Source organism: Colletotrichum graminicola (genome assembly GCF_000149035.1).
Source record: "Colletotrichum graminicola M1.001 genomic scaffold supercont1.2, whole genome shotgun sequence".
In the NCBI taxonomy this organism is placed as follows: Eukaryota; Fungi; Ascomycota; class Sordariomycetes; order Glomerellales; family Glomerellaceae; genus Colletotrichum; species Colletotrichum graminicola.
The window spans coordinates 89,940-110,297 of record NW_007361006.1 but is presented as its reverse complement, the minus strand read 5'-3'; the positions used below and the strand labels follow the sequence as shown (position 1 = coordinate 110,297).

Below are 20,358 nucleotides of genomic sequence, written 5' to 3'. Positions count from 1 at the left end.
GGAAATCCTACTCCTTTATGACGCCCATATGTTACGCCTCGAACCAGGGATAAAAACGCCATGTGTGGAATGCCAAAGCCAACCCCCTTGTCGTTGTTGAGAATACTCATGCCTCTTGTCCTCAACCTGTCGTCGAGTGTATCGCGCCCCCTCATCTGCCGTGCCTCACACTCTGCGACTCGTATCTCGCTGGCGAGTTGTATCGTCCTGCCGAGTCGTGCGTGCGGGCTGAATCATAACCTCCAGGTGTCTCGTAGCTAACGTTCTTGGACGGCGCGTCGTAGACAGGCTCCCGTCCCGCGGGAGGTACCGCTGACTGCTGACTGATGGACCCCTCGAACTGTTCCTCGGACGGCTGGCCCTGAGAAGGCACAGCGGTGCCAGCGTCCTTCTTCTTCATGCTGAACAGCCGCTTAAATCCCGTCGGAGCAGGTGGCTGCTGCAAATTGGCAGCCTCCTTGGCGTCATCCCAAACGAGGCGGGGCACAAGCAGTCGGTACGGGACTGTGATGCCGGCGGGATCCTTCTGATTCACCTCGACGTTGAGGCAGATGTCCAGACCGCCCTCGAGGTCCACCTCCAATACGTCCGCCTTCTTCTTTTGCTTGACCGACAACCCTGTTGGGGTGCGGTGGAAAGGCTTCGGCCGCGCCAGCGAATCTTGCGACCTTGGAACCTGACGGTCATCGCCTGTGGTGTAAGAACGAGCCGGCGCACGAGCGGAGAATTGGGTTTCGTCGCCGGGCTGGAACTCGTCATGGCTCCGGGGGACTGCCATGTTGGGAGCCCCGCTCATTCGCGCCGCCGGGCGAGCTGTGAAATAGGAGTCATCGCCGGATTGGTACTCATCGTGGCCACCGCCCCGGAGGCCCATGCCCCTCGACCTAGACCCCGGCACACGGTCGCGTTCGTCTTCATATCCGTAATAGCCATCGTCCACGCTATCGTCGTCTCGGCCGTTGTCCTCGTCCCCCCACTGACCGTTGATACCACCGTCATCAGGTTGCGATTTCTTGCTGCCCCGGCGACTGAAGAAGTTGCGAGTCAGCGACAGTGAGCGCTTTGGCTTGGGCGGCTCAGCAGGCCGACCTCCGTCGGTCGAGTTGCGGCGTGAAAGACTGCGGAACAGGCCAGTCTTGCCCCTGTTGGAAATCGGAGGCCGAGACCGGGACTCGTCTCGAGCATCCTGCTGCACATCCGGGCGGTACGCGGGGCCACGGTTCGAAGAGAACCGCCTCAAGAGACCTTTACGACTCGCCGGCGGGCTTGGGCTCCTATCATAAGCAGACAGCGGCGGCGTGGGAGGCGGCGTAGTTCCCGGGGTCCACGCCCTGATGGAGCACCAGTTGCGGTGCGGCAGCAAGTGTTTGTTGTTTCTCACCTTCCCATCCACGCCATGCTGGAACAACGGGATCATGTCTTCCTCGGTCGACTCGTCAAAGTGGTGAATCTTGTTGCGCTTGTTTAGAATATCCGCCATCAGGTCGGGAGGTGGCGTGTTAACAATGGCCGAAGAGATGATGTTGGGCATGTATCTGAAGTCCTTGTGCTTGGGGAGACCAAGCTTGGGGTTGGCGTAGAACTGACCGACGGCGGCAAGGTGAACATCACCGCTGAGGAAGGTGACTCTCACCGACTTGTCTGCTGCCAGGTCCTGCATGTCCTGCAAGACAACGGTCCGCTCCTTTTTGTGGTTCTTGGCAGTCCAGTGATCGTTCAGGTCGTCGAGTACCTCGACACCACCGTCGATGTGGTTTAGGGTGTTGCCGAGCATACCCAACTTGCCAAGAGCCTTGACGGGATCCATGGCTCTCGAGGTGAGACTAAGAACGTTAGCATGGTATCCCTAGATCGTACAGGGAAGAGGAAACTCACATGTTCTCCAACCAGACCAGCCTGGGGTAGGCGATCGGAACACCCAGCAGAACCAGCAGATGCTCAGTTCGCCCATTCCTCAACTCTTCGTAGCAGCGGTCCATGATTCTCTGCCACGAGGGCTCGCTGACCACGTCGAGCTCCGTCCGCTCTGTTCTGCCGTCGACCGCCAACAGGGAAACCTTGGAGCCCAGCTCAACAAACAGACTGCGGCTCAGCTCGCTGATGTACGGTCCGGGTTTGGTGCCAAGAATCCAACTGGGCTCAGAAGCCTCTGTTTCCGTAGGGACACTCTGATGCTGGAATAGCATGTAGTACTTGTAGGCAACGTTGCCAAGGCCAGAGAATACCGGCGAGTTCATGTCGTGGTGTGCGTACGAGCCGAAGCCGTCCGAGATGTCGTGATCATCCCACATGTTGACCATGGGAATCTGCGAGTTGGCCAGGCCGAAGAGGCCCTGCGAAAACCACATGCAGTACCGCTCGAGGTAGGCCCGCTCGAGCTCGTCTTGCATCGTTGGCGTGAAAGGCGCGTTGTGCTTGTGGAGGGGGTTCCTGATCGCCAGCCACTCGCGGAACTGCTTGCTCTGGTCCATCAAGCAATCATTGTAAATCTGGTCACCGCCGCCAATCATGACATGGAAGGGCTGTGACTGGTGAGTGTTGAGAACGTCGCGCCACATGGGATCGGGGCCGCTGAAGTCGTCGGGGTTGACGCTGGCACTGAAACCGTTGCAGCTGTGGAACATGATGTTCATGGATTGCCCAAGGGCAGGAACCCAGAAGCCCATCGAGGGGCCCCTGTTGATCCGGTATGCGATCCGCTGCTGGTTCTCGTGGAGCTCAATCTCAATGTTGAAGCGCCAGAACGTGCATCCGCGCTCTGCGTGCAGTCGGAAACCGCGCACGTCCTTGTACTTGGAGACCTTTTCACCGTCAATCTCGACGCGCTTTCGACGGCTAGCAAAGGAGCCAGGCAAGTCCGACGAGCCGTCCGGCTGAGTACAATCGGGCGGGCTCCTAGTCTTTTCGAAAAGGCCGTTGTCTGTCTCATCTCTAGACAGGTCCTTGGCCTCGTCGAGGTGCTCCACTGGACGAACGTAAAGTGTCTCCCCTCGTCTGCCCAGCTTCGGAATTCCGGCAATCGGGTCCACGTATTCCGGCGGCAGTCCCTGCTCTCCCGTGATCTCCAGAGGCGGAGGAGGGAGCAGTTCGATGGGTTGCACGAACAGTCTCAAGGTCGGCGCGATCTCGTACGAGGAGTCGCTGTCCAGCGTCACGATCATGACCGACCCACGCCAGACGGTTCTCTCATTGACGGCGATGTTCCGATTACGCGCGGGAACCTTCTCATGTTTGAGTCCACAGTATCTCAACAGCGGACCGCACTTGAGGAACAGTGGCGGCTTGAACCGTGTAGGAGCTGGGGGTTTCTGTCAGCCTCGGCCAAACATGCGTTGCACATCAGAACTTACCATGTGTGTCATCATACTCGCCATCAAAGGCTTCTGCCTTGCGCGGCCGTGAGGTGCTCCCTCTGCGCTTGCCGCCTTCCCACCAGGGAGTATCCTTCTCGTCCGAAGCAAGCCGTCCATCGCTAAGGTCCAACATGGCCCCGGACAGACTACCGACAGTCGCCTTTTTCCACTCGTCAAGATAGACGGGTGGCTGGTAAATGCCTTCGCCGGGGCGGAACGCCTTCTTGGCAGGATACAAGTCCCGGGAGTCATCACTGAACCCGTCATCCTCGGAGTAGTATTCCCTGTCGGAGGGTCTGCCACGCGCGACAGCCTGGGGTATGTGATGATAGTTGTCACCACGTCCGCCCGAGGCTACAGGTGCCTGGCGAGCATCGACGTATCGAGGGTCGTCGTCTTCAGACTCGTAGTCAAGTTGTTGGGCCGCCGGGGCCGTCGACCGACGTTGAACTCCTCCCAAGTCAAGACCAATCAACTTCGCAGCCTTACTGGGAATCCCGGCCCGTCTCACCTCCTCCTGCATTGCGTCCGGGGGCAATGCCTGTTCGCGCTGGGACACGGATCTCTGCACTGGAGGCCCACCCTTTTCTGCAGCAGATTGGTCCAAAGCGGCGTTCCGGAACTCAATGTTGTCGTATTTCCTCTCCGCATCTTGCCGGATGCTGAACCACGGATCACCCTTCGGCTGCTTCTTCAGCTTGTTGCTCCCACTCCTAGTGAGAGAGAAGCTGGGTCGCCGAGACCCGGCGACCGGTGGTGTGGGTTGCGGGCTTGTCTCTGCGCTCCCAGTTGGCTCGGCGCCTAGCGGCAACACCATGTCATTCTTTGCAGCGCGCTCGCGGAAGCTCAAGTTGCGCTTAGGGATTCCTGAGCTCGATGCGGGCGGCTCGCGAGGCCCTTCACGGAGACTGACGCTTCTCTGCGGGACCCCAGAAGAAGCGGGAGGGTGTCTCTGTTTCGCAGCAGCCATTGAAGGTCCTTTCGGCGGGTATGGCCCGGATGCATGGCGCCTGTGGTTTTCGGGCACGTACTGCGGCTGTTGCCGTCTCTCGTCGAGCGACTGGCGGGGCGCGTATCTCTTGTCGTCTTCGGGATAGTACTGCTGCTCTCTTCGGTCATCGTCCAGCCCGTCGTCTCGGAACCGCACCTGCTGTGGTGGTGGTGGCGCCTGGTGCACCTGTACATTCTGCACCGGCACATGTTGCACATATCGTACCTCTGGTGGAGGCTGTCGAGGCGGCTCTGGAAGGGGTCGCGGAGGCTCTTGCTTGAACAAGGGTTCTTGCGGCTGCGGCGGCGGCGCGCGGGGGGCGCGCTGCGTGGGCTCGGGAGGTTGCAAGAGATCCGGGTTCTGTGCAGCCTTCGCAGCAGCCTTTTCTCGGGCGCGTTTCTCCGCGGCTTCGACGCGAGCTCGCTTTTCCTCCTTGGTGATGCTGTCGAGCGTCAGCTCAAGCCTCTGGAGCGGAGAACGGTCGTCGGCGAACTTTTTGCTGGACCCCGACTTTCTCCCCTGCCCACTCCTTCCTGCCCCGCCCGTGGATCTCCTCCTTGATGAGCTCTGAGGATCGCGGGGTGGTCGTGTCTCGGCGTCGAGCGTACGCTGCGAGCGATCGAGAGTGGGTAACTCATCCTGCTTCTGCTGCCTTTCTTCAGCATCAGGCGCAGGATTCTTGTAGTACTCTTCGGGGTTCATCTCGTCGTCCGGGACGACCAGCGGACTGGGCTGTCGCGAAACACGAGGCGGACCTGGTGATGGGTGTGTGTATGGCAGGCCACCATTCCCGTACGGATGTCTGAAGCTCACTGGCGGGGCGCGGGGTACATCCGGGGCAGCCGGAGGTGTTGGACCGGACCGGTAACCGAAATCGACGTCGTCCTCGGTCTCGTTGTTGCGCTCTCTGCGTCTCCGCTCGCGTCTCTCGGCCGGCTCGTCTGAATACTGGGATTCGCCGTAGGGGAAGGTCGGTGGTCGTGGGGCCAGGCCTTGATCGGCGAAGCTGGAGGCGGTTGGCGAGGTGTAGGGGCTGAGAGTTGACTCGGTAACGGCCTCGGTATTGGTCGTCTGCATCGAGGTGCGGTTTGACTTTGGGGGGTGAGGAGGAAGAGGTTTGTCCGTCATGAGCGCTGCGGTTGGAGGAGCCTCCAGATCCGGGGAGTTTCGATTGGGAAGACTAAAGTCTTCTGACTGGCGACGCTGGCGTCTGGCCGCCTTGGGGCCTGACAGATCGCCCCAATACGGTGCAGTAGGCATAGCGACGAAGTTATTACCACCCGTTGTCGCTGGGCGTTGAGGGCTGCGCTACCCAGTTGGGGCTGCAGCCGAAAACAGACTTGGTCGCAAAGACGGGTGTGTGATGGTACCGTCGTCCGTGAGAGAGCGAGAGAGTGAGAGCAAACCTGCCGCTAGGAATACCCTCTAAGCTACTTTGGTATAAGAAATACGGAAAAAGACCTAGATCTGAATCTACAAAACGGTAGGGTGAAAATGGCCGGGCGTCAGAGACATATGCAGCTTGCCATAGCAGCCAATGCAATGCAGACACGCGCGCGCGCAACGGAAGTTGGTCGTATGCGAGGACAGGGAAGGAAGCAGTAAGTCGGTCACCGAGGTGAGGTTGCTGAGATTTACTTCGGGCTGGGCCCAGAAAGAGGAGGAGGGGGATGCGAGAAACGGTTGCAGCGAGGAGATGCAGACAAGAGATGAGTCAAGAAGGGGGGAGTAAAAGGGTGGAAAGACCCGGAGAGAAGTTGTCCTTTTTTTTTTTGTCCCTTGTGCTCCTTCTTGCGACTCAATCACCAAGGCGAAGGAAAGCCTAGAGGTAACGACCCAAAGAGCTGCGAGCTTGGAAAATGGCGAGGTTGAGGGTTGTGTGCCACGAGCCGACGGCGTCATTCGCTCGCCCGGTTGGGTTTAGCACAACGGATGTTAGACCAGGATTGGGGGTGGCTTTGGGCGCAGAGAAGGACCCCCCCCCCCGGCCCGTCGACTGGGATCTTGAGTAGTCCCCATCCAGTGGAGGACTCCAGTCTTGTTGCTTCCTTCCGCCGCTAGACCAGGTGTGTCATCGACTGGGCCGGCAGGGTAAATGGGCAAGACACCTCGAGCTGCGGAGCAAGCTACTGTACCTGACCGGGTACGACCAGCCTCGACGGGGGGCGGTTGCGGTGTGTTTTATGTGTGCTGTTCAGGTCCGTAAGGTGGCCAAAGAGGAGAGAGAATGCATATGCGTAGGAAAAAAGTAGGATAAAAATAAATGAGGGAAAAAAAACCTACCTAAAAAAACTCCCGAAAGAGGCGGTCGGAACAGAGCCCACTCGATGGGCATCGCTTTGCCATTGACCAGTGACCACGACTCAAAGATGCTGCAGCTTACCTCCTTTTGCGCGCATTGCTGCCACCCCATCGTGTCATCCTCCACAGCGGAGGGGAGATAAGGATGAGGATGAGGAGGAGGCCGTGCCCTCTGTCTGTCTCCCCTCCATCCAGCAAGCTTCCTCTACGCCAACGGAACGACCTTACTTGGCTCCTCTCAGAATGTGCAAACGACGTATTACCTGACCCTTGCCTACACCTCCCGTGTCATGGACGACGGGTGAGATTGGACAGAGGCATACTGCAAGGTACTTTTTTCCAGACTTGGGTACCTGATCAAGTCTGGAATGAAAAAAGGTGGCTGGCCAGGCGTCTCAATCAATGTCCCGCTTCTGGCATCGAGTACGCCAAGGATCAGCTCGAGGGCAAGACAAGGTACGGACGGGACAGATACCTAGTGGCGTCCCGGTCGGGGTGAAATCCTGGTTTAAAGAAAGTCAATTCGATTCGATGTGGTAGCACAATCGTACCCGTCCGAATATCGGGGTGGCTGGCAGACTGATGCAAACAAAGACCTCGGGCCAGCTTGGGCCCAAAAATGGACCATAAAAATAAAATAAAAAGAGAAAAGAAAAACGGAAACACCCAATCTACTCGACGGTTGTCCGATACGGATCAGAATCCAAGAAACGAGCCCAGGGCGCAATACAAATAGAAAATACTCGTTTGTACTACCTCGGAAAGAGAGCCGATCTGGTCGACCAAACACTGGCCAAAGGTCTCTCTGAGCTTTAAGTCTTCCACCGTCCCAAAGAGCCGTGCAGCCGCCGCTCGCTCGCTGCCCGCCGGGACCGCCCGCCGTCACCCCATCAGTCAAGAGGTTCCAGACCAGGCAGGGCTGGCTCCCTTCTGCTGTCGCCGAGCTTTGACCTGCGTGGACCAAACACACCCACACCATCTGTACTTACAGTCATATGCAAGGAAGCATATCGCAGATACACGCACACACACACACTCACATACACAGCCCGACGTTTGCAAATCATTGATTGAGCCCAAAACACCAACCCGCCCGCCATCTAATCCTCGTAGGACAAACCAACCCCCACACAATGCCCGGATGCTCATGAACGAGAAAAACGAGGGCAGAAGAGAACAAAGGTAATTCTATGCAAAATGCTCCCGTGTCCACCCGCCTGTTGTACGCCTTATTTTTCCGTCAACCTGTCCGTCTCTCTGTGGCGGCTCCCCTCTCTTGAACGCTCCCGACTGTCATGATATTCGCCCGTACCATCCTCGTCATCCTCATCGTCCCCGGCAAAGGCATCGTAGAGCTCACGGCCCCGCGTGCGCTTCTCGCCGTTCAGGCCTTCGGCTTCGTCCTCGTTGAGCAACTCGAACTCGTAGTTGTCCCGAGGTGTGCTGTTGCGGCGCTTCCTGATGAAGAACCAGATCCCAAGAGCAGAGCAAAACACGGCAATCAGACCAATAGCCCCGTACACCCACACTCCGGCCTTGCCAAACGATGGCAGCCAAGACACCCAGTTGGACGGGCTGGTGGTGGCGGCGCTAGCGGTTGATTGAGCACCCGTCGGCTTGTCCGTCTCCGCAGGCGTCGCCCCTTCGCTGGGCTTGAGCTTGGTGGGACGCTGAGGGTGGTCCGTAGGAATGGCAACCGACGCCGTGTTTTCGGCAGGGTGCGTCATCGTCGTGACGGCAGCCGGCAGCGTGGTCGTGGCAACAAGTGCGTGGTCGTTATCGTCTTCTTCGGTCGGCATGGGGAGGAGCGTCGCCTTGCTCGCGTCAATCGACTCACCCCACAGCTTCAAGTGCCAGTCGACAAACGTGCCCTTGTGTTCGTTTTCCTTGGAGTCCTTGACAACCACAGTCCACTTGCCGATGCCAGACTCTCCCCTAATACAAGGTCAGTAATCGCATTTCAGTCACGTGCACTTCCCAAGATCGACTTACCAGTGGGCAACGCTCATGAAAGTCCAGTCAACGTAGCCAGAGTTGGCCGAATCCATCTTACGTGTGACGGACAGATGGCTGGTAACTCCTTCAGGGCTGATCAAATCAACGCTCAAGTCACCTCTGCGCGTGTGGTTCACGTTCATAGTGACCGTTACATGCTCGACTCTCTCCAAATTGGCCTCCTTCAGGGCATCACCGGTGACTTCGAAGCTGACCGCGACGCCATCCTTGCCTTGGGGGATGTCTTTGTTGACGTGGATCCAGGGCGAGTAGTACCACGACTGCGGCTTGACGTTCTTCCACGTCTTGGCCGCCTCAACCATTTTGAAAGCGTCAATCTTGCCGTATCCATATGTGTGGCTAAACTTCTTTCCGATTTTGGTCGGCATCCACTCTCCATTGGCCTCATCCATGGGAACAGCAGTGTCCATAGCGAGCCATTGCATGTCTCTCCATGTCAAGTCAGGGCGAACTTCGAGAACCAAAGCGTAGACACCAGCGCCCAACGGGGCGGCGGCGGAAGTGCCTCCATGGCCGTTGTAGCAGGCGTTCTGGCCGACGTCGGTGGTGTGCTGCGAAACTGTTAGCTCCTCGTCTCGCCATTTCGCGATGCGGTTTCCTTACGATGGCGTCTCCGCTGCCACTACTGTAGGTGACAACTAGCTGCGCAGAGCATTTTTCCGAGTAATAAGGATGCTGGCCCTTCCTGTCGATGGCGCCAACGGTGATGCTGTAGATGGAGTTGGTGTAGCCGTCAAAGTTGCAGTTGTCGTCGTTGGCGGCGCCGTTACCACTAGCGAAGACGTAGATGGATCCCTTACCGCCGCGGCCCTTCTGGATACCCTTGAGCATAGCGCGCTTGATTAGGAGACCTGGCGCGTCCATTGAGCGACCGTCATCAGGCGGGCCCCAGGAGCAAGAGTAGATGTCGTTGTGCTGGTAGTCGTAGGTCATGGCGACGGCTTCGTCCGCATCCGTGATCAGCTTGCTAAGGATACGGATGCCGGCAATTTTGGATTCATAAGCCACACCAACGCCGCACACGTCGTTCTTGGCGGCGGAAACTTCACCGGCACAGCGAGTGCCGTGCTTGTCGTCATCGAGACTAGGCTTGGGCTCTTCCCGGTGGTCATTGAAGTCATAGGAGCCGGCGGCGTAGTAGTTGGGCTTCAAGTCGTCGCTGTACATGTCGAGACCGTCGTCAACAATGGCAACGGTTGCGTTCTTACCCGTGATGCCCTGCTTCCAAACACCGGCGACGTTGATGTCGTGGCCCGGTTGAACAGTGTTGAGCAAATGCCATTGCTCGTTGAAGATGGGGTCGCCGATTCCGAGGGTTTTCATCAGGTCGCTCATCTCGGTAACCTTCTTGGGATCAGGCTGCTCTTGGCGAGCAAAGTTGGAAGGGCCATATGTGCGCGGAGGAAGCCTCTTCTCCATGGGCTTTCGCAGCTGTTGCTTTTGCGCCAGACGAACGCCGTCGAGAATGTCGAAACCTCCCATGGAGCGTTTCCTCAGCCTGCGCTCTTGCAAGGCAGGTTTGACGATGTCGTGCGCAGCCTTCCTGGCCGAGAAGATGTGGTGGCCATCCATATTACCGAGTGTACCTTCGTGCCTCAGACCCAGGCGCTCGGCGACCTGATCGGGGGATGAACGCGAATCCAGTTCGAGAACATAATAATCGTTTCTTTCGTAGTTCCGGTGCGAGGACGAACCGCTGGCGAAGGCGGCAAGGCCGAGGAGAACCGCGGAAGGCTTCATGACGGGCTGCCGTGGACCCCTCGAAGGGACGGGATGGGAGAGTGCACAGAAAATGAAGGAGGTGACTGCAGGAGACAGAGTTGAATGTTAGCCTTCGGCGCCCTTGTTGAGATCAAACCAATGTGGGAGGAAAGAAGAAGGTAATGGTGGACAGGTAGAATAACACAAGACGTACCTCCCTCGTTCGCTCTCTGGTTGATTAGGGGAAACAAAGGTAACCGGACTGGGCCCGTCCAGGGAGGTAAGAGTGGAAAGACGAGACGTGGTCAAGTCGCAAGTGGCAAGGGGCCGCCCTGGGGTTGGCCAAAGCTTCACTATGGGTTTCTGAGACACCTCTCTCTTCTGTCCCCTTGGGAATAACGATTGTCGTCCTCGGCGCGACGAGCTAGGAAGAGCGCTTATCACCCCAGCAAAACCGCGAATCAACCCTTGGCGATGCAGATTAGGCGGGGACTTTACAGTTGCTGTTTGTCGTCGTTGATCGGTTCTTGGTTAAAAGGCCAAAGTTCACGGGTAAGAAACAGCGGGGAAATGCCGTTTTATCGTCCTGAGGCACTCTCTATAGATGGGACGGACGTCGGGGCCACAAGCGAAGCTGGTCCACTCGATAATGCGACAAGTAGGTAATATAGGAATGTGAGGATGAGGAAGTAGAAGAAGCAGACGATGCAAGTGGCAAGGGCGTCTCGCGTGAATAATGCCGATGTCCGATGTTGATGAAGTAAAGGAAATACACTGGTCATGCGCTGACCAGATGTTGTTTCGTGGCCTTCTCGAAAACGGCAGGAACCAAAAACAAAGACAGGCATCCTATGCGGATACCTACCTACCTGCTTTCCACGGGGTAGACCAGAACTCGCCTCCGCCCCGGTACAACCTGGGCACTTACTACGCAGTTGGTAGGTGTAGTGTACTTGGATAGTAGCCTAGTAAGGGTCCTGGTGCTCAAAGGGATGCGTGTAGCAACCATGGGGGCCAATGGGGCGGCCCCTTGACGGTTGAAACCGCAGTGTATGGGCGGTTCCTTAGCGCTGATGCGCCTGAATAGCACCGCCTTCCCTTTCTGTGCAGACGCCGAGTCCTCAGCTGAAGGCCCGGCTATTCTGTTTCGTCAAAGGATAGGGATGGGGATTTCCCGAAAGACGCCTTGTTGGGTTTCGTGTCCATTCTCCAAGACAAACAAGTATGCCTTTTTTGCCCCCTTTCGCCTTAAGGTGTCTCCGGTCTTGCAATGCGCTGCCTACGTCTCGTTCAAGAGTCTTCCTCGCCCACCCCAAGCAATGAGTACGTATCGGCTTGCGTACCTCTCTCTTTCCACATACCAATCGCGAGCAATCTTACTCGTGTTCCAGTCATCTTTTAAACAACAACTTTTTCCTTGCGGGGGGGGGGGGGGGGGGGACAGTAGATTAGCCGTAGTGCGACGGATACCAGTCGCGATTGTATTTCACCATGAGCGCAGCGAGGCCGGTTGAACGGTTCTTAACAAATCCTAGATGGTTGGCCCCGAAACGCTTCATGAAGGATCTTTCCAAGGAGTACGTTTCGGCTTGGGTCCCTCTCTTTTTCCACATACCAATCGGGAGAAATTTTTCTCGTGTTCCAGTCTTTTTTAAAAAAAATTTTTCCTTTGGGGGGGGGGGGGGGGGGGGGGGACAGTAGATTAGCCGTAGCATAACTCTCTAGACCCCTTTCTCTCGGGGCCTCTCTCTGACAATAATGTGACGCAAAGCGAAGAGGAGGTCTTCTGCCTTTTTGCGTCAGGGAGGTCCGAGCGTCCAGCCTCGACCGGGCACTTCCGGCATGCTCTTTGCAGGCCTTGGCGCTTGACACAGTTGATCGTTTCGGAATCCGTCTGTTGTAGTGCGGACATACCTAGGTAGGTGGCCATGCAACGCGCCCCCCCCCCCCCCCCGGTATGATATGGGGAAACGCTGGCCTCTGTCATGTAACTTTGTCCTCGGCCATGTAACAATGTCTATGCTTTTGCACCCGCGGGACCGCCTCGAGTTGCTCTGTCAATGGCAGGTAAGTAATGGGGACACTATGTTTGACACGAATCAATGAAGCCGCCAATGACATGCCAAAACGTATTAGTTCGTTAATCACGTTCCTTAAAACCTATCTTTAGCTCATCTCCAGTTCTACTTGACTGGCGTCCAATCCTCCACTTGCATGGTCCGCTCCTCCGTACACTGAGTTTCCTCGAGGCTCAAGCTCGGTGCCATCCGAAAGTGATATTGTGCTAACAATCAGCCCCCCCTTTGATCGGGGTCCAACTTCACTCAGTGTTCCATTGTCGAATAAATCACATAAAACCATGGCTTTCGCTTACCCTCTCCTAGTTCAGAAGAACACGGCCCTCTAGTCCTCCAAGGGCCGACCGTGGGGCTCAACTCCAGTGCTGCGCGTTCTCGACACGCCCGCCTTCTCCATCGCATTGACGTACCCCTCCCAGATCTCAATGACCTCGTCGTAGAACTCAATATGAGAGTCGGCAAGACCGCCGAGCTGCTTCTTGAACTCGACCCGCTTGATCCGCTCAAAGTCGGCCACCTCTTTAACGACCTCGTCATCAAACATCTCGCTTGTCTTCTTGGCCCGCTCCGCTTCCGTGGTAAGCTTGTCAATATTCATCTCCAGTTTTCTTTGGCGATCGCGGCGAGCCTGCTCGTGATCGACTCCACGCACATCCTCGAGCTTGCGCATCAGTCTGCCACTGGCACCCGACAGCCCACCCGAGCCTTGGCCGGACTGGAGTAGATCTCTGTCGACGGTGTTCTTGTTGAGGTACTCTGTGAGCTGCTCATAGTCCACTTGCTTCTGCTCGCGGGCCTTCAGGAGGCTCTTCAAGGCTGTGCTGTAGGCCTGCATGTCCCGGAGACTGCCAAGATAGTCCCCATCGGTGACGTCCTTGAGCTTGCGCAGGCCCAGAGCGGTGTCCTCGATCGAGTTCGCGAAATGCCTGACTTCGTTCTCGACGCCAGGCTCAAGCGTGATGAGCTTCTGAAACTGCTCCGCCAGGTCCTTGAAGTCCAGTTCAAGGTCATTCTCCCGCCGGGCCACCCGTGCTACCACCTTCTCGATGTGGGCCAAGTCTTCGTCAAGCCTGTCGCTTCGTTCCCTAACCTCGAGGAACCGCTTGTCGTGCTTGTGGGCCTTGGTGAAGGCGTTGAGGAAGCTGTCGGTGAGGTTGTCGAACACGCCGCTGCTTCCAGCATCACTGCTTGTAGATCCTCTGGTACTGCGACTGCGCATGGTGGCGTTCCAGTCCGGGCTCTCGAGGAAGATGTGGAGAATATCGGCTCGCCGAAGGACGGGATGAAGGGAGAGGCGGGTGAGGAAGCGCTGTAGCGAATGCGCTCGACGGTTGGTGAAGTCCGGGCCGAAGCGATTGCCACTGACATACTCCATCCGCTGCTTATCGGGAAGGGGGGGGACTGCGGCGGTCGGGTAATCTCTGCTCAGCGTCTTATACAAGAAAACAAAGTCTGTGAATCGCCGGCGAACTGTCGTTTGCGATCTTTGGAAGGAAGGGAATGTGGTCTGAAGAAGTCATGTCAGCGCGCAGATCTCCAAACAGAGCAGGTTTGTAGCTGGAATCCACAAGGAACCCCGAGCTTCCTCACATTAGTGGTGATCAAATAAGAGACAAAGGTGTCCTTGGAGCCTTCGTTCTCCTTGAGAGGTTCCGAGACGACACAATCCAACACCTCCCGGCCGTTGGTGCCGGGTGCATCGCTTTCGTAGGCATTGTGTCCGTTCCTTTCGGTGTCGTCATATTCGGTCGCAGTTACTGAGCTAGAGCTCTCGGCGGCGGTGTGCTCATCCGTGTTCCAGGACACATTGGAGAAGTCATCTTGGTGCGGGTCGATAACCGCCATGGCGTCCAGCTGGGTGGACGTGGGGTTATGTCGTCGTTGTGATCGGAGATGTCGCTGGCTGTGTCGGGGGAACTGAGATTGTAGATCGCGCGGTGGACCTCGGCAGAATGGCAATAGATAAATTCAAAAATCGGGTTTACTTGCTGACAAACATCCAAGTCTTGGAGCCTTGAGATGGTCTTGTCGCAATGGATGGGAGATGGGCGGAAAGAGCGACTTGTTTGCCGGACAATGGGCTGGAAGTGTCGGCGGCAGTGGTGGGGGAACGGGCAGGAGCTGCTGTCGCTGGACCATGAAAGGTGACGCTGCGAGCTTAGTGTGATGCAGTTGGGCAGCGCGATAGCGGGGAGATGGCTGGTACCCACACCTGTGCGTAATTAAAGCAGGCGAGGAGGTAACTTGCTAGCAGCAGGGCAACGCCGTCAGACCTCTGGTCCCGGAGGGCTATGACGAAGCCTGGATGCAAGCTAGGTACCAAACAGGTAGGGAGAAACGCGCGGCAGAAACAAGGCCAGGGGCTGCCTCGGGTCGTTTCGAGGGCACCAGAAGCTCTGACCAAGCTATCTTGATACAGAGAACAGCATGCTGAAATATATGGATTTATCCTAATAATTCATGTTCCACATGTTGTTGGCATTCGTACACAATGGCTGCCATTATACAGTAGTGGAATCTATTTGCTTCCTAAGATGGACAATTCTAGTAACCTATGAGTGATGTTCCCTTTGGGTGTCATGAACCCTCTTCTTTTAGTACACGCTACCCAGCCGTATGCCATACACGTCTAACAAAGAAAAGTCAGTGCTTGTCTACAGCGCTGAGCAATTTATTTTTCGCTCTTCTCCGCCTTGGACTGTCCGTCTCTCGCGAGCAGCATCTCCTTCTCGGCCTCCTTGGCTTCCTGGGCTTGGCTCGAGCCAACGGCCTGAGCCTCCGCAGCCTGTTGAGTCTCCTCCTTCTCATCAATGTTGTCGATATCACGAGGGGTAGCGAATCCAGTGCTAGCGTTCTCCTCGTTCTGGCTGTTCTCCTCATCAATGAGCTCTTGTTGCTCCTTGAGAACTTCAAGACGCTGCTTGTTGGTAGCGGCGCCCTCGGCGCTGTGCACCTCAAGAGACATCTCGTGGAAGAGCTCGTCAGGAATGGATGAGAGAACACCAACGAGAGCCTCGACCTGGCTGTGCGCGGGGACCTGGCCATACATGTAGGCATTGCTCAAGACCAAAAGGGTAGAAGGGACGCCGTCCTTCAACCTCAGGTCAAGCCACTGCTGGAGATACTCGCGCATTCTCGCGGGGGACACGCTGTGGGTACGGATGCCACGGCTGGCACACGCCATCTGAAGTTCCGCAACGGTGAGGCTGTCAACGCCCTCATAGGCGATCTGTCTGTCATCTCTCTTGATCTGGCGCATGCGGTGACGAATCTGGTATCGCAGCATGTTGTCGGTGCCAAAGGTGTTCAAGTTCATATACTTGCACATCGAGACCAGCTGAGGTCTTGAAAGGTTGTCCAGAGTCAAGTCATCCTTGAAGATCTTGCAGACCTTGATGACGTCCTCGTGTGTCGGCGACTCGCCGGACGATCTGAGTTTCCGGAAGAACGTGGTAAATGCCTCACTCTGGGTGGTCGCAGGAGTCAACGGCAAGCCAGTCTCTTTGAGACTAGACCGCAGGAACTGACTGACTTCCTTGCGCGTCGTTCTGAGAATGTTCGCCTTGGCATCCTTGGATTTTTGGCCCTCATATGTGCTAGGCAGCATGTTGGGGAACAGGCGCAGGGCGACAGGGAGCAGCAGCTCGGCGAAAGGGACGATGACGAAGACGGAAAACGGTACCAGGCGACCAAGATCCTGGACGGTGCGTTGCAATTGGCGGTTTTCTCTCCGGCTGAGTTCGTACCCAGCAGCCATCTTGAGTGCAAGCTTGGTGCTGATCTTGACTTCGGTCGCCAGCAGCTTCGTTCCATCCCAGTAGTGATGGGCCTCTTTCTTGACCTTCTGCCAAACGGTCAATTTATCCTTTGCGTTCTTCTCTGCTTCGGCAGAGGTTCCCTTTGCAGCAGCGAGTTCCGACAATGAAGCGTTGGACTCGGCCTTGTCTGCTGCCGAAGCGTCCTTGGATGATGACTTCTCGTTCTGTGCCGCATCGCTGGAACCGTTTGTTGCCTTGGAGTCACTCTTGACCGCCGAGCTGCTTTCCTTAGGCAGGGGCTTCTTAGCCTCTGCGACGTTGAAGCCCGGCGGCGGGCCAGATGGCTGGCCGTGGTTGTGATGGTCGGTACCCAGATGGCGTACAGGCACAAGGAGCGCGAGGGCAGTTACACGACGAGGAAGATGTCTTGCGTTCCGGCCGAGCACAGCTGACGAAACGCCGAGACTAGAGAGCGCACGCGCTGCAAGAGGTCAGAAAAGAGATCCAAAGTAGCACCAGCGCAGAGCAGCAGGGAGAGCGGAGAAAGGGAGATCAGGGCAGGAAGCAGCAGACGCAGGAGATGGGCTTACCATTGCCTAGAAACGGGTTGGTAATCGCCGCCCGACGAGCGACACTGGCGGAAGCGCTCATTCTGTAGCGGTTGGGATGGCAGGCAGAGAGGGTGGATGAGTGGGTTGTTGTAAACAATGAACGAACTACCGAGAAGCAGTGAACATAGGCGATTATTTCGTTGTGAGTTGTCCAGTATATTACAAGTAAAGACAGATGATGAAGGAGAGGGAGATGTACTGTGATGCGAAACGGCTCAAGAGTTCCGGAATGGAGGGCAACTGATCGCATCAAATGGAATGCTATTACGACCTGTCCTGGCTTTCCGAAACCACCGGGGGCGGCCCAGGGACCTGAGGATACAGCACGTGCAAGATCACGGGACTTTTCTTGCCTCTTCGCTTTCAGAGAGAGGGGCCAGAAACGGCATCAGCGTCAGCAATCGTTTGTGCCCGGGAACGTATCCAGCCTGAGCCCGGACCACTTTGGCAGTTGAGACCCTCCGCTTTTTTGCCCTTGCTGCATCCGTTCATTCGTCCGTCTGTCACCTATCGCCACATGGATAGCGAAGCAGACGGCCATCTCCTGTCGATCGGTGGGTCGTCCTGGCCTTAGCTACTGGCAGCTCGATCTTCTGGAGCGTCTGGACTGTGGGCTACCTGTCAGAGGCGCTGCCAGCTCAGAGTGACCATCAGTCAATTTGGCACAGGAGCGGTCTCCCACACCACAGCAGGCAACAGAGGTTCTTGGCCGTAATTCATCCATGGTATCCGTGTCATTGACAGTGCGCCAGAAGGAGAGAACAGGCGTTTTGATTTGGACCGGTCATCATGACTTGTATTCCTTGTCGCAGGTGTTCAAGACACAGACCAGGTTTATGCTGCAAAATGATGCGGGATTGGAATAGGCACTCTCTTTATTCTCCCCGCCAAGCCACATCAACCATCCATTCTTTTCTGATTTAGGGGCTAGGAGGAAGAAACGCCGGTGAAATTATTATGTCGCAAAGTGATGAGTTGCGAGTTCGGAATGTGCTTTGGTGGATTTGGTAGTGGGCGGCGGCAGCGCCTCTAGGTACGGATACCTACTGGCAAAGGACTTACTTGGGGACCGCCTCAACAATTGCTCCCTGAATATTTTTTTTGTGAACTCCGCTCGACAAGTTTTGGTGGGATACCTCACAAGCTCGTCATTTGATGAGGGGTCGGATGCCTCGGCCGCTGGGTCCCTTGCCAGCTGGCAACGGACGAGCTTAATTGGAATTAACTGTAACGATCTGCTTTGAGTACGTACCTTATCCCATCATCCTCCGTGCGCGCTGTTCTCATCCTCAGAAGCAACACATAGCGCACTGTGCCTTCCCCGGACTTTACCATAACCTAAGACCGGTCGACCACTTAGGGCCCAGGGAAGGGAAAGGGTCCGGCGGACGTCCTTCACAAGGGATAAGGAGGATCCCGAGGCACACCAAGGCCCGCATAAGCACAGAACACTCACTGAAGCCACCCCGTCAACGGCTCGCCGATGGAGGATGACACCAGCAAAGGGTAGCGTACACTACCTAGGTAGGTGCCTATAGGTAGGTTTCTACCTAGCACTACCCATCTCACACCACGCACACGCGCGCAAAGTCCACCGTCGGACTGTCCACACCGAGTCGTGCGCCGCCGCCGCCTCTTCATCCCCTCCCCCTCCTCCTCAACGCCCATCTGCCCGCCGTCTATCGACCGATTTCCAATCATCCCTAGTCCGAGGTGCGCGCCAGTACCCCGGCCACTGCACCTATGTATCCCACCGCCGCGGTTCTGCGTTCTCCACCCTCCCTCCTCCGGCATTCCTTGCACGACCTCGATTTCTGGTGCCGTCTGCTTCTTTTCCTCTTCTCTTTTTCTTCTACCTCAGATTGTCGCCATATACCAAAGTCCGTCCTTCCCGTAGAGGCCATGGGTATCTCTTAAATTGCCCCCGACCACAATCCCGCTTGGGTTACGCGATTGCGACTTGTTCCTCTTCCCTGCCCGTCTTGGAACAAGCAAGCCAGTTCACCAGCCAATTTCGAAGCTACCTACTTTCGTCTCTCTTCACAGCATCCAGCCCCCCCCCCCTCCGTCACTCCGAAGCCAACCGTGACCTGCGCCAACCGCCCAGTGACCCGCGTATACTATGAGACTTCGCAAAGCCGCTCGCGTCATTCTCGTCGGTGCCCCGGGTGTTGGGAAAGGAACGCAGTCTGAACGGCTACTCCAACGGTTTCCGCAGATCCAGTCCATTAGCACTGGAGATCTGCTTCGCAACAATGTCAAGCACCGGACCCCTCTCGGTGAGTGCCACATGCCCCCGCTACCTCGGCCCCCCAGCTCCAGCTAACCCGTCATCATCATAGGTATCAAGGTCGAGAACACTATGAAGTCCGGCGGGTTGGTTGCCGATGATCTGATTATGCGCCTGATCTCCAACGAAATGTACAAGAACGGATGGTTGCTTAACAGCCGCAGAAGGCCCCAGGTCATGACGCTCTCCTCCTCCTCGGCCGCGGTGGACTCGTTCTACGAAGAGCACATGGATGACTGGGTGACGGCGTCGGGCGTGCTCGATAGCCACTCTGCCCCCGAAGCCTCCGAGGACCCTGCGGCCTCTTTCATTCTTGACGGTTTCCCGAGGACGGCAACCCAGGCTGCGGTGTGCGACAAGCTCATCCCCATAAACCTGGTCGTCTCTCTGAAAACCCCGTTCAGCGTGGTGATGGAGCGCATTTCCGGCCGCTGGGTCCATGAACCCTCGGGCCGTGTGTATAACACCACTTTCAACGCCCCAATGGTGTCCGGCAAGGACGATGTCACCGGAGAGCCTCTCACGCAGCGCCCGGACGACACCGAGGAGGTTTACAGGGAGCGTTTCCGCAAGTTTCAGGAGACCAGCGAGCCCCTTCTCGAGCACTACGACAAGAAGGGCGTTCTCTGGGAGGTCGAGGGTATGAGCAGCGACGAAATCAGTCCCTTGCTTTTCGACGAATTTGAGCGACGCTTTGTTCATTGATTTGGCTTCTTCAACTTTGTTATATATACAGGAGTTACACGTGGTCAAGATACCTCGGGCTGGCCAGAAAGACCCATGGCTGAAAACGGGCGCAGGTCGGACGGACGGGTGAAAATCCCCAGGGCGGGGGCGGTTGTAGCGCAAACGTTCTTTGACGCTTCGAATATTGGTCATTTCTATCATACGTACTTTTATCAATGTACCAAACATTTCGTTTCTCATTCTTGGCGCGCTGCACGCTGTGTCATGTGCTCCCAGCGCGATCCCGCATGGATAGAGGTGCGCCCTCTGGCCTCGGGTAGCTGTTCTGGCGCGCGCCAGTAACGAATTCGCGGGGTAACGACCACCGGATGGCAAGGGTGCCTTGCTGTCATCTCAACAAGTCAAAACGGCTACGACCCGGTCTAGCAAGTCGCTGCGCATCCGAAACTCGGGCCACTTTCTCGGGCTTCTTTCACTGATCGTCTAGGCTCCCAAGAGCCAACATATCCCTTCCGAGGAGGGGGGCCGGGCGAGCGGGCGATCCACAGCTTCGGCAGCCCAAGGTACGACCC

General features: G+C 56.7%; 5 protein-coding genes across 5 annotated transcripts; 1 reads left to right on the top strand and 4 right to left on the bottom strand.

The window, feature by feature from the left end:
* Positions 1-151: 151 nt before the first annotated feature.
* GLRG_00504 (uncharacterized protein) lies at positions 152-5,604 on the bottom strand (the record flags this gene model as incomplete). Its single annotated transcript, XM_008091189.1, has 3 exons — positions 152-1,823; positions 1,876-3,298; positions 3,351-5,604. The coding sequence occupies 3 exons, from the start codon at positions 5,602-5,604 to the stop codon at positions 152-154; spliced, it is 5,349 nt and encodes a 1,782-aa protein (XP_008089380.1).
* A 2,270-nt stretch (positions 5,605-7,874) lies between these two features.
* On the bottom strand, positions 7,875-10,401 carry GLRG_00503 (subtilase; the record flags this gene model as incomplete). The annotated part of the gene is made up of 3 exons (XM_008091188.1): positions 7,875-8,580; positions 8,638-9,212; positions 9,265-10,401. The coding sequence occupies 3 exons, from the start codon at positions 10,399-10,401 to the stop codon at positions 7,875-7,877; spliced, it is 2,418 nt and encodes an 805-aa protein (XP_008089379.1).
* A 2,364-nt stretch (positions 10,402-12,765) lies between these two features.
* On the bottom strand, positions 12,766-14,285 carry GLRG_00502 (PX domain-containing protein; the record flags this gene model as incomplete). Its single annotated transcript, XM_008091187.1, has 2 exons — positions 12,766-13,947; positions 14,031-14,285. The coding sequence occupies 2 exons, from the start codon at positions 14,283-14,285 to the stop codon at positions 12,766-12,768; spliced, it is 1,437 nt and encodes a 478-aa protein (XP_008089378.1).
* Positions 14,286-15,111: 826 nt separating this feature from the next.
* Positions 15,112-16,849, bottom strand: GLRG_00501 (uncharacterized protein; the record flags this gene model as incomplete). Its single annotated transcript, XM_008091186.1, has 2 exons — positions 15,112-16,679; positions 16,789-16,849. The coding sequence occupies 2 exons, from the start codon at positions 16,847-16,849 to the stop codon at positions 15,112-15,114; spliced, it is 1,629 nt and encodes a 542-aa protein (XP_008089377.1).
* A 2,082-nt stretch (positions 16,850-18,931) lies between these two features.
* Positions 18,932-19,804, top strand: GLRG_00500 (adenylate kinase; the record flags this gene model as incomplete). Its single annotated transcript, XM_008091185.1, has 2 exons — positions 18,932-19,088; positions 19,152-19,804. The coding sequence occupies 2 exons, from the start codon at positions 18,932-18,934 to the stop codon at positions 19,802-19,804; spliced, it is 810 nt and encodes a 269-aa protein (XP_008089376.1).
* Positions 19,805-20,358: the final 554 nt, after the last annotated feature.